This window comes from Pecten maximus, chromosome 10 (assembly GCF_902652985.1).
Source record: "Pecten maximus chromosome 10, xPecMax1.1, whole genome shotgun sequence".
NCBI classification, from domain to species: Eukaryota; Metazoa; Mollusca; class Bivalvia; order Pectinida; family Pectinidae; genus Pecten; species Pecten maximus.
This window is the reverse complement of record NC_047024.1, coordinates 5,672,110-5,685,557: the sequence shown is the minus strand read 5'-3', so window position 1 is coordinate 5,685,557 and position 13,448 is coordinate 5,672,110. Positions and strand designations below refer to the sequence as shown.

At 34.1% G+C, this 13,448-nt stretch overlaps 1 protein-coding gene across 46 annotated transcripts in view; it reads left to right on the top strand.

The window, feature by feature from the left end:
* The window catches only part of LOC117336185 (cytosolic carboxypeptidase 2-like), a 148,417-nt gene that overhangs the window by 89,898 nt on the left and 45,071 nt on the right, over positions 1-13,448 (top strand). For 35 of the 46 annotated variants that reach the window (XM_033896624.1, XM_033896604.1, XM_033896627.1 and 32 more), the window contains 5 exons: positions 4,287-4,349; positions 6,055-6,087; positions 7,121-7,240; positions 12,483-12,546; positions 13,053-13,079. In XM_033896624.1, the coding sequence (XP_033752515.1) occupies positions 4,287-4,349; positions 6,055-6,087; positions 7,121-7,240; positions 12,483-12,546; positions 13,053-13,079 (307 nt within the window). Of the gene's footprint in view, positions 1-1,926; positions 1,936-4,286; positions 4,350-6,054; positions 6,088-7,120; positions 7,241-12,482; positions 12,547-13,052; positions 13,080-13,448 lie in introns of all 46 variants that reach the window. The other 11 variants (XM_033896636.1, XM_033896603.1, XM_033896592.1 and 8 more) reach the window with 7 other exon arrangements.

Genomic DNA, 13,448 nt, shown 5'->3' with positions numbered 1-13,448 from the left:
CTATATTTGTTCTCAGATGAAATTCTTTAAATCTTACTTTTTTAGGTATTTTTATTTTGGTGATGGGTCCAAATAGGACTTTGTTCTAAAACTTACTATGTCATGTGAAATAGATACTAGAGTTGTCAGTTTAACAGATTTGTCAGTTTTAATATAATACACTTATGTTTATGGAAATTGTCCATTCAATGTTGTGTGTAACATTTGTATCATTACAGGAAGTAAATTTTTGTTTTGTGTTGAAGCATTAGAATATTATATTTATATTGCGGTAGAAAGTACATAGCATCAACATTGTCCATATAAGTCCATTGTGTATTTGTCCATATAAGTCCATTGTGTATTTTACAAGGTCATGGAGTCTGAAATGAAGGTGAAGGTCATACCAACCATAAACACATATCATCCTTAGTGCGTCATCTTTAAGGCTCATTATAAAATGGAGACTATTGCCTCCTGACATTTTATAATGAGATAGTACTTCATAGTAATAAACTTCACATATATATACACTGCCATTATGGAGGGGCTGGTTTAGAGTAGGTACTAGCTAGGCTGATGTTGGGGCGGAGTAAGTACTAGGATGACCTGTACCTCTGTATACCGTTTTCGGCCAACCCCTAGGTGTCTTCTCTGTTTTGTGTGTACTTTTCAAAGTTTCTTTGTTGAACTTGTTCAGTGTGATGTGTGAAAAGGTGAAATATAAATTGTAACTTTTGATACTGATAACTTTTTGTGTGAAGTATTATTGGTAAAATTTCTTGAATAATATGGCCACAGTTCGACAATGTCATTCTTTTTCTGAAGTTTAAAGATCCAAGTCTAACATAGGCCTGCCAACCATTGGAGAGGTTCACTTCAGGGTCAGTGTTGTAATAACGATTGAAGGTTTTCCCCAACAAGTCTGAAAATGTCCATTAAGTTTAGCATTTTTTACTGAGGTCTAGCAGTGTATAGTACATATATTCATGTAAACTTCCTGGAAATTTCACCATTAATAAATATTCAAGCATTGAACTTAGCCCACTTCGTGTTAAGTTTGTCTTTGTCCAGTTGGCATTATCAGCCCATAACTGTCATAACTGAAAGCAGTTCAATGCTTATATTTATCACTTAATTGCAATTTTAAAAAAAATCACTGTAATTATAACGGAATTCAAGTTTCTCCGTCATTCTCGGCTGTGAACCTGTTAACAGCTCCACCATGTTGACTCACATAAAAATATAGTGCGTAAGATAATAGAAAACCAGACAAGAATTATCAATGTTAAATACAAATATTTAATGTAAATCAACATAGAAATATAAAATATAAACTGTCTGTATAATTTTTCAAATAACAAAAACTTAACCAAATGTAGCCAGTAACAGTGATTTATTCAAAATCAACCATGCCATTCTGTAATGAATTTGTATTTGGTAACTTAAGAAAACTTTTAAATCATCCAATATGTAATCTGAACTCAATCCAGATTGAGACCTCAGAACATGTCCATATATGATTAAAAACCAGAGACATACATGATAGTCATACAAAGTTTGTTTGGGCTGACATTGTGGAACATAGATAAGGGCACAGACAACTGACAAATATCTGAACTACCAGATATCTTACTTTGAGGGAGGAAGGGCGTGCATGCATGACTACAGGAATCTGCCTGGTCTCGGGGATCCAAATGTTGGCAGGCCAAGATCGGTTACAACTGATGTTTTATGACTGTCAAACTGGGCCTGCATTATTTTTAATATAAAGTTGGTTATAAAAATATTTCATAAGGAAAATAACGTCAAAGATAATTTGATGTTCTTTGTTTTTGAATGATTTGCATGCTTTGTTTCTTGCATGAGAGTTGTTGCTTTGTTGTGTTTGTAAGACGTGAACTGGTTATATATATTATTACATCATTATTTTTCTCCCCTTACAAGAATCTCATGGTAAGTACTACTCACCAGGTGTCTCTGTGGTCTTGTAGTGTAATATGTATACTCTTTTTTGTGCGATATATGCCAGACCGGCCAACAGGCATGAAGTTTTAGACAGTATATCAAAGTCTGCATGTATATGGTAGTCCTGTAGATATTTACCTCAAAACCAGTTCTATCTCACAAAAAGGTCTGAAAAAGTAGGAAGTATTCTTGAAAAAGAGAACAAACTGGCAGTATCTGTCTGTGTTTATACTCTGAAAGGTTTTATATAGGTGTTGTTACCTAGTTTTCATTAGAATGCCTTAGGTTATCAGATTTTGATACAATTCCTATGAACACATTAGGCCTATATAAACTGATAGCATTTTGCCAATATCTGAGATGAACAGCTCTCATAGTTATCATATAATCTTCAGGCTTTATATAAAATAGTAAATGCAAGGGTCAATTACTCTTTATTGCTCCTTATTCTTTAGACAACGTTCTCATTTAACCTTGAAATCTAGTCGAATGCCGATATTAGTCGAACTGCCATAGGAAAAATGGTGATATTTGTCAAGTAGCTTTTGATCTTTCAACATCTTCTTTTAATGAATATATTGTCTGAGGTGTTGTCACGGTTACAATTATAAAATGTCAAGTTTGTTATTAAATCTTTTCCATAACTTGCTGGAGAAACAACTGAAAACAGTTTATGTAATTAATTGTTAATCAAGGAAAAGACTAAATGAATCTGAATAATCAGGTTATTGTACAGAAGTTTGGTGTGGAGTAAAGGTTCTTAATGTAGGGGTGAAGGTTGATGTTATAGGGGTGAAGGTTGATGTTATAGGGGTGAAGGTTGATGATGTAGGGGTGAAGGTTGATGATATAGGGGTGAAGGTTGATGATATAGGGGTGTAGGTTGATGGTATAGGGGTGAAGGTTGATGATATAGGGGTGAAGGTTGATGTTATAGGGGTGAAGGTTGATGATGTAGGGGTGAAGGTTGATGTTATAGGGGTGAAGGTTGATGATATAGGGGTGAAGGTTGATGTTATAGGGGTGAAGGTTGATGTTATAGGGGTGAAGGTTGATGATATAGGGGTGAAGGTTGATGTTCTCGGGGTGCAGGTTGCTGCTCTAGGGGTGCCGGTTGCTGTTCTCGGCGTGCCGGTTGCTGTTCTCGGGTGCCGGTTGATGTTATAGGGGTGAAGTTTGATGTTATAGGGGTAAAGGTTTTTGATATAGGGGTGAAGGTTGGTTTTAAAGGGGTGGAGGTTATTGATGAAGGGGTGGAGGTTTTTCAGTCAGACTGGGTTTTTTTTTTTAACATACTGTCCGGTTATTTTCTGATGTTTAGTTCTGTAATTTCTAGGACACCACTTAACAATATTTTGTCTGATGTTAGAAGGCAGGTGCTTAACTATGTATATTTTACTTTGCATGTCAGTACAATGAACTTAGATGTCATTGTTCAGCATGTCTAGTCTAATGTGGTGTGCATGTACTAGCAGTAAGACAGATTGCTTCCATATCATCAGTGTGTCAAAAGGATCATTGTAAATATCTATCACAGATACATCTCACAGAAACTCAGATATCACCTTATCACTGTTACACATGTGTGATATAGGCCGACTGTTACACATGTGTGATATAGGCCGACTGTTACACATGTATGATATAGGCCGACTGTTACACATGTATGATATAGGCCGACTGTTACACATGTGTGATATAGGCCGACTGTTACACATGTATGATATAGGCCGACTGTTACACATGTTTGATATAGGCCGACTGTTACACATGTATGATATAGGCCGACTTATCATGTATTGGATAATTATATTTCCTCATTTTTGATTATAGAAACAGTTATATGTATCATAGATAAATATACCATATTCAACTCAATAAGCTCACAACATGTTTTTACAGAAACACAAAAGCTGTCACTTTATAAAACCATTTCATGTTCTATGAGAAATGAGAGAGTAACAGTGCTTGTACAGGGACATGTGTGCTTTTCAGTTAAATATGGTACATTTGTATATCAATGTACATGGCTGGTTATAAGTGTTAACATGATATGTATACATGTCTTTTGATTTGAGGTAACCCGTGATATATACAAAATATAAACAACTTTTCTCAAGTTGAATTTGATACAGAGGACTTCATATTAAATGGAAAAGAAAATGGACACTTCTTGTCTCATATTATAGTGTACATTTACTGCTGTTCTAAAAGATTTGTTATCCTGGTATACAGTGTCAATCAGTTTTATTTCAATAATTCCTTGATCGTGTATAATAACAGTATAATAACTTGTGTATCTGGTGTAGTGGATTGACATGATGGTGTTACTGTTACAGGACCATGTGTGTGATAAAAAGGTCATGAGCGGTCATCAAACAGCACATGCTAAACAGGACAAGGTAAGGTAAACTTGTGTAGGGAAGAAAGAGTATGGGTAGACTTGGATGGGAATCCTCCCACTGATGGGAATCCTCCCACTGATAAAAATATACCGGAAACATATGTAGACTTGGATGGGAATCCTCCCACTGATAAAAATATACCGGGAACATATGTAGACTTGGATGGGAATCCTCCCACTGATAAAAATATACCGGGAACATATGTAGACTTGGATGGGAATCCTCCCACTGATAAAAATATACCGGGAACATATGTAGACTTGGATGGGAATCCTCCCACTGATAAAAATATACCAGGAAAATATGTAGACTTCGATGGGAATCCTCCCACTGATAAAAATATACCGGGAACATATGTAGACTTGGATGGGAATCCTCCCACTGATAAAAATATACCAGGAACATATGTAGACTTGGATGGGAATCCTCTCAATGATAAAAATATACTGGAAACATATGTAGACTTGGATGGGAATCCTCCCACTGATAAAAAAAATACTGGGAACATATGTAGACTTGGATGGGAATCCTCCCACTGATAAAAATATACCGGGAACATATGTAGACTTGGATGGGAATCCTCTCAATGATAAAAATATACCCGGAACATATGTAGACTTGGATGGGAATCCTCTCAATGATAAAAAATACTGGGAACATATGTAGACTTGGATGGGAATCCTCTCAATGATAAAAAATATACCAGGAACATATGTAGACTTGGATGGGAATCCTCCCACTGATAAAAAAAATACTGGGAACATATGTAGACTTGGATGGGAATCCTCCCACTGATAAAAATATACCGGGAACATATGTAGACTTGGATGGGAATCCTCTCAATGATAAAAAAAATACCAGGAACTTATGTAGACTTGGATGGGAATCCTCTCAATGATAAAAATAAACAAATAAGGGAGCACATGTAGTCAAGACTAGGAATTCTTTTTGATAAAAATATACAAATTTGGGAGCATATGTAGACTTGGAGAGGAAATTCAATTTATAAAAACATACAAATGGGGGCACACATGTAGAGTTGGATAGGAATTCCCACTGATGAAAATACATGGATACAAATGAGGGAACAGGTGTAGACTTGGATATAAATGCCCACTGAAAAAAAAATATTAAAAAATGTGGAAGCACATGTAGTCATGGAAAGAATTTCTCCTGATCAAAATATGAAAATGAGGGAACACCTGTAGACTTGGATAGGAATTCCCAATGATAGAAATATACAAATGAAAAAACGCTTGCTAATTTGTTTCGGAATCCTCCCACTTCTACAATTATGGAACAATTGTAGACTGGGAAAGGAATTCCCATGCAATGATAAAAATATACAAATGAGGGAACTTGCTGATTTCGATTGGAATCCTCCCACTTCTACAAATATATAAGTGAGGGAATAATTTTAGTGACTTGGATGGGAATTCCCATGCAATGATAAAAATATACAAATGAGGGAACTTGCTGATTTGGATGGGAATTCTCCCACTTCTGCAAATATGTAAATGAGGGAACAATTTTAGACTTGGATCGGAATACACTCAGAATTTATTGTTTACTTATTGGGTTGTAGTTCACTTTATTCACAGTCAGGAGTAACACAAGCTGAACTGTGTACCTCCTGAGTTAAGTAAATGTTATTGTGAATGTCTGTGACAGGTGAGAGTGACAAGTTAACCTCTATTTTTAGGGAAGCAAACCTCTTGGATTTGATTCCTCTCAGGTAGGGTCTCTGGTGTTTGGTAAACTCCAGTAGCATTGTAGCTTTTCCTCTGCTTGTGTTTTACATGCCAAGCTTCCTTGTAGCGTTGCAGTTACTTGTACTAGGGAGTTGGTTGGTGGTTGCCAATTATTCATCATCATTCAGTTATGTACATGTATAGTGAGAGTATCCGAGTAAACAAATTCTGTAGTGAATTTTTTATGCAAGTTTCATTATAACAATTGCACTGTGGGTTTTTACAAGTTTTAGTTAACAGCGCACTTTACTGTAGCACACATATCTTATTTTCTTTGTTTCAGCTAACTGGGCCAAAAATGAGTAAACATTAGTTCTTAAGTTTTTCTAATTTTTACAGAAAGTGTAGAATTACATTTGAAATCTGACTCAGCGAGATGCTTGTTTTTCAGCCTAGTTACGGACTTGAAGGGTTCCAAGTCATTGAACGACGGGGCCCTCCCTGGAAATAACCCCCACCCAAACAGTAGGATAGGTAACAGGGTTGTCCTGCTTCAACCAATTATCTGTAGGTGTGGCATTGACAAGGTCATCTCATTAGAAGGTCATCTCATGTGGCTTTTGAAGAATCCACTTCGCCAGGGTCCATATAACCTTGTACACTTGTGATATCTTTAGGCTACCTGGGGCTAGTTATGAACATCACAAAGAAAACATCAGCAGGCTTAATGTGCTCGATAAAAACATTGTGAATAGAATGTCTAGAATTGCATAAATCTGTATCGTACTTAATAGCTTGACTAACAACACTGTCCATAATTATCTTCAACCTTGTGAACATTTCCTGAACATAAAATCCAAATTCATATTTTATTATTTTATGATTCTGGAAAGGTGTTAAATCTTAATCTAAATGTCATATTTTAATGCTCTAATATCATGGTAGAACTTTCAAGGTTGAGAGAAGTATGGACAGTTAATGTATGACCAAGTTTGTTTAGCCCTGTATAGTGTTGTATTATCTACTGGTGGCTGTGTGATGTATGTAACCTATAATCAAGCGTATTATTGCCAGCAGACTTCTCAGAGTATGAAGTATACATCTGCTCAAAGACGTCCTAAGTCATTGGAGGAACGTCCTTCAACCACTACCTCAGCCACGCACCAAGAAAAACTTGAAGACAAGAATCCACGCAGGGTAAAGTACAATGCGATCTGAACATGAACTCTGTTGTCACCCTTTGACCTTGGATGTCCTGTGACCTTAAGTGTTTACTACTTACCGAGTTGTAATAATCAGTTGACTGCCCTGATTTATTACCGGTACCATTACCTGTGTCAGTGTAGGGGGGGGGGGGGGGGGGGGGGGGGGGGGGGTCAAAAGGTCAGAGGGATATGATAACAACTTGAGGTTAATATTGGTATGAGAGCTGATAATAGATTTAGGGTAAATGGCATGGGAGCTTCATGATAACAGATTTAGGGTAAATGGCATGAGAGCTGATAAGAGATTTAGGGTAATGGGAACTAATTGCAACCTTAAGGAAAAGGGACATGGGGGCTCATAACAACTTGAAGGTAGAATGGCATGAGAGCTGATAACAACTTGAGGATAAAGGGCATGAGAGCTGATAACAACTTGAGAGGGCATGAGAGCTGATAAGGACTAGAGGGTAAATGGCATAAGAGTTGATAACAGGTTGGGGGTAAAGAAATGTAAACAGTCTGTTAGGCTGGACACTGAACAAACACTTTTATCACATTTGCAAACTCATCGTAGAAAAATCTGTGTGTGAGTAGATGTACCTCTGTATTAACCATGCCCTCTTCCTCTCCTCCATTTCTTCTCTCTTTCCCAGCATGTTGTGTATATGTCTTCATCTTATATCACCAAACCTTCTCAATATTGTCCTCCTCACAATATTTAAAAGAATTAAGGCCAAAATATTTTCAAGACCTTTCCACCCTAAAAAGGATGAATATTTTGAAATGGGTTGGTTAATTTGTTAATCGTTCTTTGAAAAAAAATGTTTTTAACTTTGTTAGTAATTTGACTAGCATTTAATATCTGTGGCGGTAAATGGGTCAATGATTGTGTTTCCGACTACTGAAAGTTGATATGTATATAATGTAACCAAGGACGTTAATTTTTTTGGTCCATTAATACTGAAATCTTTATGGTTTGTTTAATAAATGTTATAAAGGTTAGTTATTTAATTCACTAAAACCGTTACTACACAGGAAATGTCGGCTAGCAGTCACTTTCAGGAGAGACCTGATGAAGGGAATCCTATCAGGGTAACACGTGTTTACTCGACCGTGTGGTGTGGACGCGGGTCTAATACAATCTGCTGTTTCCTAACTATAATATGTAAAACATTTGTGTAAAACAAGAACATTTGAAGAAAGGTGTTTGGTTTTTAACTAGAAACAAAGTTTACCCAGGAAACTTGCTAACTGACCAATATCACAGCTGTCCTTGTGTCCTGTTCACAAATAGTTGTGGGTATAGAGTATATGATATTCTCCCCATTTTGTGTTAATAACTAGAAGACTAGAGGGTATTTAATCTGTTGTAGATGTAGATTATTCTGTAGATTTTAAACACTGGTCAATGATCCTCTACATGTATTTATAAGAGATCCTAATAAACTGGATGAGAACTTGTCTAACCTCACTGCTCCACATCACTTCTCACTGTCTGTCTTGTATCAGATCTGTACTTCTAACAAATTCTCTTCTGGTAACAATAACCCTTGACATGTTAAATTGAAACCTTCCAAAAAGGTCCAAATTTTCTTTATAATGAGGAAAATTAAACACTCATTTTCATAAAAGTCCACAAATACATGTTTACCCATTTAAAACTGTTCAGTTAAGGATACTAGATATGGAATTTACTGATTAATAGTTTGTACTGTTTCAATAAAAGTTAAAATTGAACAAATTTATTGAACTCAGGTATAATTTTGATTGGTAGTTTAGTTTTCTTTACAGACAAACATTTTTCTATTTAAACATCTACATTAAAGTTAGATTAAAATATGCATACAAACTGTGATGAAGTTAACAGTTAATACAAACTGAGACAAAGTAAGCAGTTTATACAAACTGTGACAAAGTAAACAGTTAATACAAACTGTGACAAAGTAAACAGTTAATACAAACTGTGACAAAGTAAACACTTAATACAAACTGTGACAAAGTAAACAGTAAATACAAACTGTGACAAAGTAAACAGTAAATACAAACTGTGACAAAGTAAACAATTAATACAAACTGTGACAAAGTAAACAATTAATACAAACTGTGACAAAGTAAACAGTAAATACAAACTGTGACAAAGTAAACAGTAAATACAAACTGTGACAAAGTAAACAATTAATACAAACTGTGACAAAGTAAACAATTAATACAAACTGTGACAAAGTAAACAATTAATACAAACTGTGACAAAGTAAACAGTAAATACAAACTGTGACAAAGTAAACAGTAAACACAAACTGACAAAGTAAACAGTAAATACAAACTGTGACACAATAAACAGTAAATACAAACTGTGACAAAGTAAACAGTTAATACAAACTGTGACAAAGTAAACAGTTAATACAAACTGTGACAAAGTAAACAGTAAATACAAACTGTGACAAATAAACAGTAAATACAAACTGTGACAAAGTAAACAGTTAACACAAACTGTGACAAAGTAAACAGTAAATACAAACTGTGACAAAGTAAACAATTAATACAAACTGTGACAAAGTAAACAGTAAATACAAACTGTGACAAAGTAAACAGTAAATACAAACTATGACAAAGTAAACAGTAAATACAAACTGTGACAAAGTAAATAGTAAATACAAACTGTGACAAAGTAAACAGTTAACACAAACTGTGACAAAGTAAACAGTAAATACAAACTGTGACAAAGTAAACAATTAATACAAACTGTGACAAAGTAAACAGTAAATACAAACTGTGACAAAGTAAACAGTAAATACAAACTGTGACAAAGTAAACAGTTTATACAAACTGACAAAGTAAACAGTTAATGCAAACTGTGACAAAGTAAACAGTAAATACAAACTGTGACAAAGTAAACAGTTAATACAAATTGTGACAAAGTAAACATTTAATACAAACTGTGACAAAGTAAACAATTAATACAAACTGTGACAAAGTAAATAGTTAATACAAACTGTGACAAAATAAACAGTTAATACAAACTGTGACACAATAAACAGTTAATACAAACTGTGACCAATTAAACAATTAATACAAACTGTGACAAAGTAAACAGTAAATACAAACTGTGACAAAGTAAATAGTTAATACAAACTGTGACAAAGTAAACAGTTAATACAAATTGTGACAAATTAAACAGTTAATACAAACTGTGACAAAGTAAATAGTTGATACAAACTGTGACAAAGTAAACAGTTAATACAAGCTGTGACAAAGGAAACAGTAAATACAATTAATACAAACTGTGACAAAGTAAACAGTTAATACAAATTGTGACAAAGTAAACAGTAAATACAAACTGTGACAAAGTAAACAGTTAATACAAATTGTGACAAATTAAACAGTAAATACAAACTGTGACAAAGTAAATAGTTAATACAAACTGTGACAAAGTAAACACTTAATACAAACTGTGACAAAGTAAACAGTAAATACAAACTGTGACAAAGTAAATAGTTAATACAAACTGTGACAAAGTAAACAGTAAATACAAACTGTGACAAAGTAAACAGTAAATACAAACTGTGACAAAGTAAACAGTTAATACAAACTGTGACAAAGTAAACAGTTGATACAAACTGTGACAGAGTAAACAGTAAATACAAACTGTGACAAAGTAAACAGTAAATACAAACTGTGACAAAGTAAACAGTTAATACAAACTGTGACAAAGTAAATAGTAAATACAAACTGTGACAAAGTAAACAGTAAATACAAACTGTGACAATGTAAACAGTAAATACAAACTGTGACAAAGTAAACAGTTAATACAAACTGTGACAAAGTAAACAGTAAATACAAACTGTGACAAAGTAAACACTTAATACAAACTGTGACAAAGTAAATAGTAAATACAAACTGTGACAAAGTAAACAGTAAATACAAACTGTGACAATGTAAACAGTAAATACAAACTGTGACAAAGTAAACAGTTAATACAAACTGTGACAAAGTAAACAGTAAATACAAACTGTGACAAAGTAAACAGTAAATACAAACTGTGACAAAGTAAACAATTAATACAAACTGTGACAAAGTAAACAGTAAATACAAACTGACAAAGTAAACAGTAAATACAAATTGTGACAAAGTAAATAGTTAATATAAACTGTGACAAAGTAAACAGTAAACACAAACTGTGACAAAGTAAACAGTAAATACAAACTGTGACAAAGTAAACAGTAAATACAAACTGTGACAAAGTAAACAGTTAATACAAACTGTGACAAAGTAAACAGTTAATACAAACTGTGACAAAGTAAACAGTAAATACAAACTGTGACAAAGTAAACAGTAAATACAAACTGTGACAAAGTTAACATTTAATACAAACTGTGACAAAGTAAACAGTAAATACAAACTGTGACAAAGTTAACATTTAATACAAAATGTGACAAAGTAAACAGTTTATACAAACTGTGACACAATAAACAGTTAATCCCTGCTTTTGTAAGATTTGAAAGACAAAATTTCCCTCTGTTTGATGTTCATATAACATTCATCATGTTGTGGAGCAGCTGTGTGACTCTCATGTTGTCATGTTGTCATGTTGTCATTGGCTGTTCACATCCCATTGTTTTGCTGTAGAGCTAATGTTTTTGGAATGGAGAACTAATACCCACAGGATATAAAGTGCATTTTTTTTTTTTTATTCTCTCGTTTTGTTGTTTTTTAAGCATCATATCTTCAAAATATGCTTGAAATTGGTAAGATTGTTTGATTGGCTAAGAGAGCGGCATAGGTAATTATTTGACAAAGAATCTGTTATAAACAGAGGATGAAACCTTGTTCTGTATTCAAGCTAGATTACCATATTATAAGTAATAGTTTAAATTTATTATAATATGGACCAATAACACAAACTGAATGTGCAGCTTTTGTTTTATGTATTGCCCATAACATGCTTTGTGTTTTAGAATCCTGGGATTCATTTTAACAGGATAGATCATTCTATCAACAGCATTAATTTTAATTCTTAAATGGTGAAAGATGTAAGATTTTGAAGAATGTTCATTGTATGGAATAGCCCATTTATCATGTAACTGAACAGAGGTAAAAATTGAGAATTGACACCTAGATTAATAGTAGTTAATAAATTGTTGACCTCTAAACTTGAAATAACATATAAATCGACTTATGAACTCCAGATAGTAAATTGAGAATGGTGATATTGATTTTGATTCTTTGACCTTCAGAATGAATACCTGGAAGCCCTGACGAACGCCTACCTCAGAAACGGTTTACTGAACTCTGAAGCAGGTGAGTCCCAGTGTTAAACTCTACCCATCGGACATACTGTTAGCATGTGTCTGCATAGGATTTAGACAAAGCATGGCACCAAAGTTGTAAAACTGCATCAAAGAAATCTGTATTTATACGTATGTTAGCATGCATGTTGGAATGCTTGTATGACACGTGACCATACATATCTGTTTTATGATGTTTATACCTGATAATAGTCATCTACAATAACAATAGTAGTTATCTATAGCTCTTCACCATATCATACTGTACAACGTTCATTGATGATATACCAACTCTATCTGATGTCACTCAATAGATGATGATATCTTATTTGAGGATAACTTATATAAAGTTGAGAGATTTTGTGACAGACTGGTAGAAGTAGATCTGTCGAGTATCTGATGTCACTCAATAGATGATGATATCTTATTTGAGGATAACTTCTATAAAGTTGAGAGATTTTGTGACAGACTGGTAGAAGTAGATCTGTCGAGTATCTGATGTCAACGTCTGCTTTGTAGGTGTCACCCTTCGTACAAAGAAACCAGGTACTATCACCAGTAGTCTCCCTTTACATAACATCTAACATGTTTATAGTATTAATGTTAAAGAGAGGGGGGTTCATATTCCACTACTCATGGGAAAGGACTCGTAATGTCTGCTGGTATACTGCACTGGTGAAAGTTTTATATCTCTTACTACTGGTAGATCTTATTGTAATGGCTGGATTGTTAATAGTAATGGGTATATTAACATTGTCATAGTACATACAGCCAAGGCACTGCAAATCAAAAATATCAGATCAATACAGCTGAAATTTTCATTAAATTATGTTTTCTATACAACCATGAGGACTTATTTGAAAATGAAATATTGCAGTTGGTGCCTAATAACTGATGTATATTTGACAATATGCC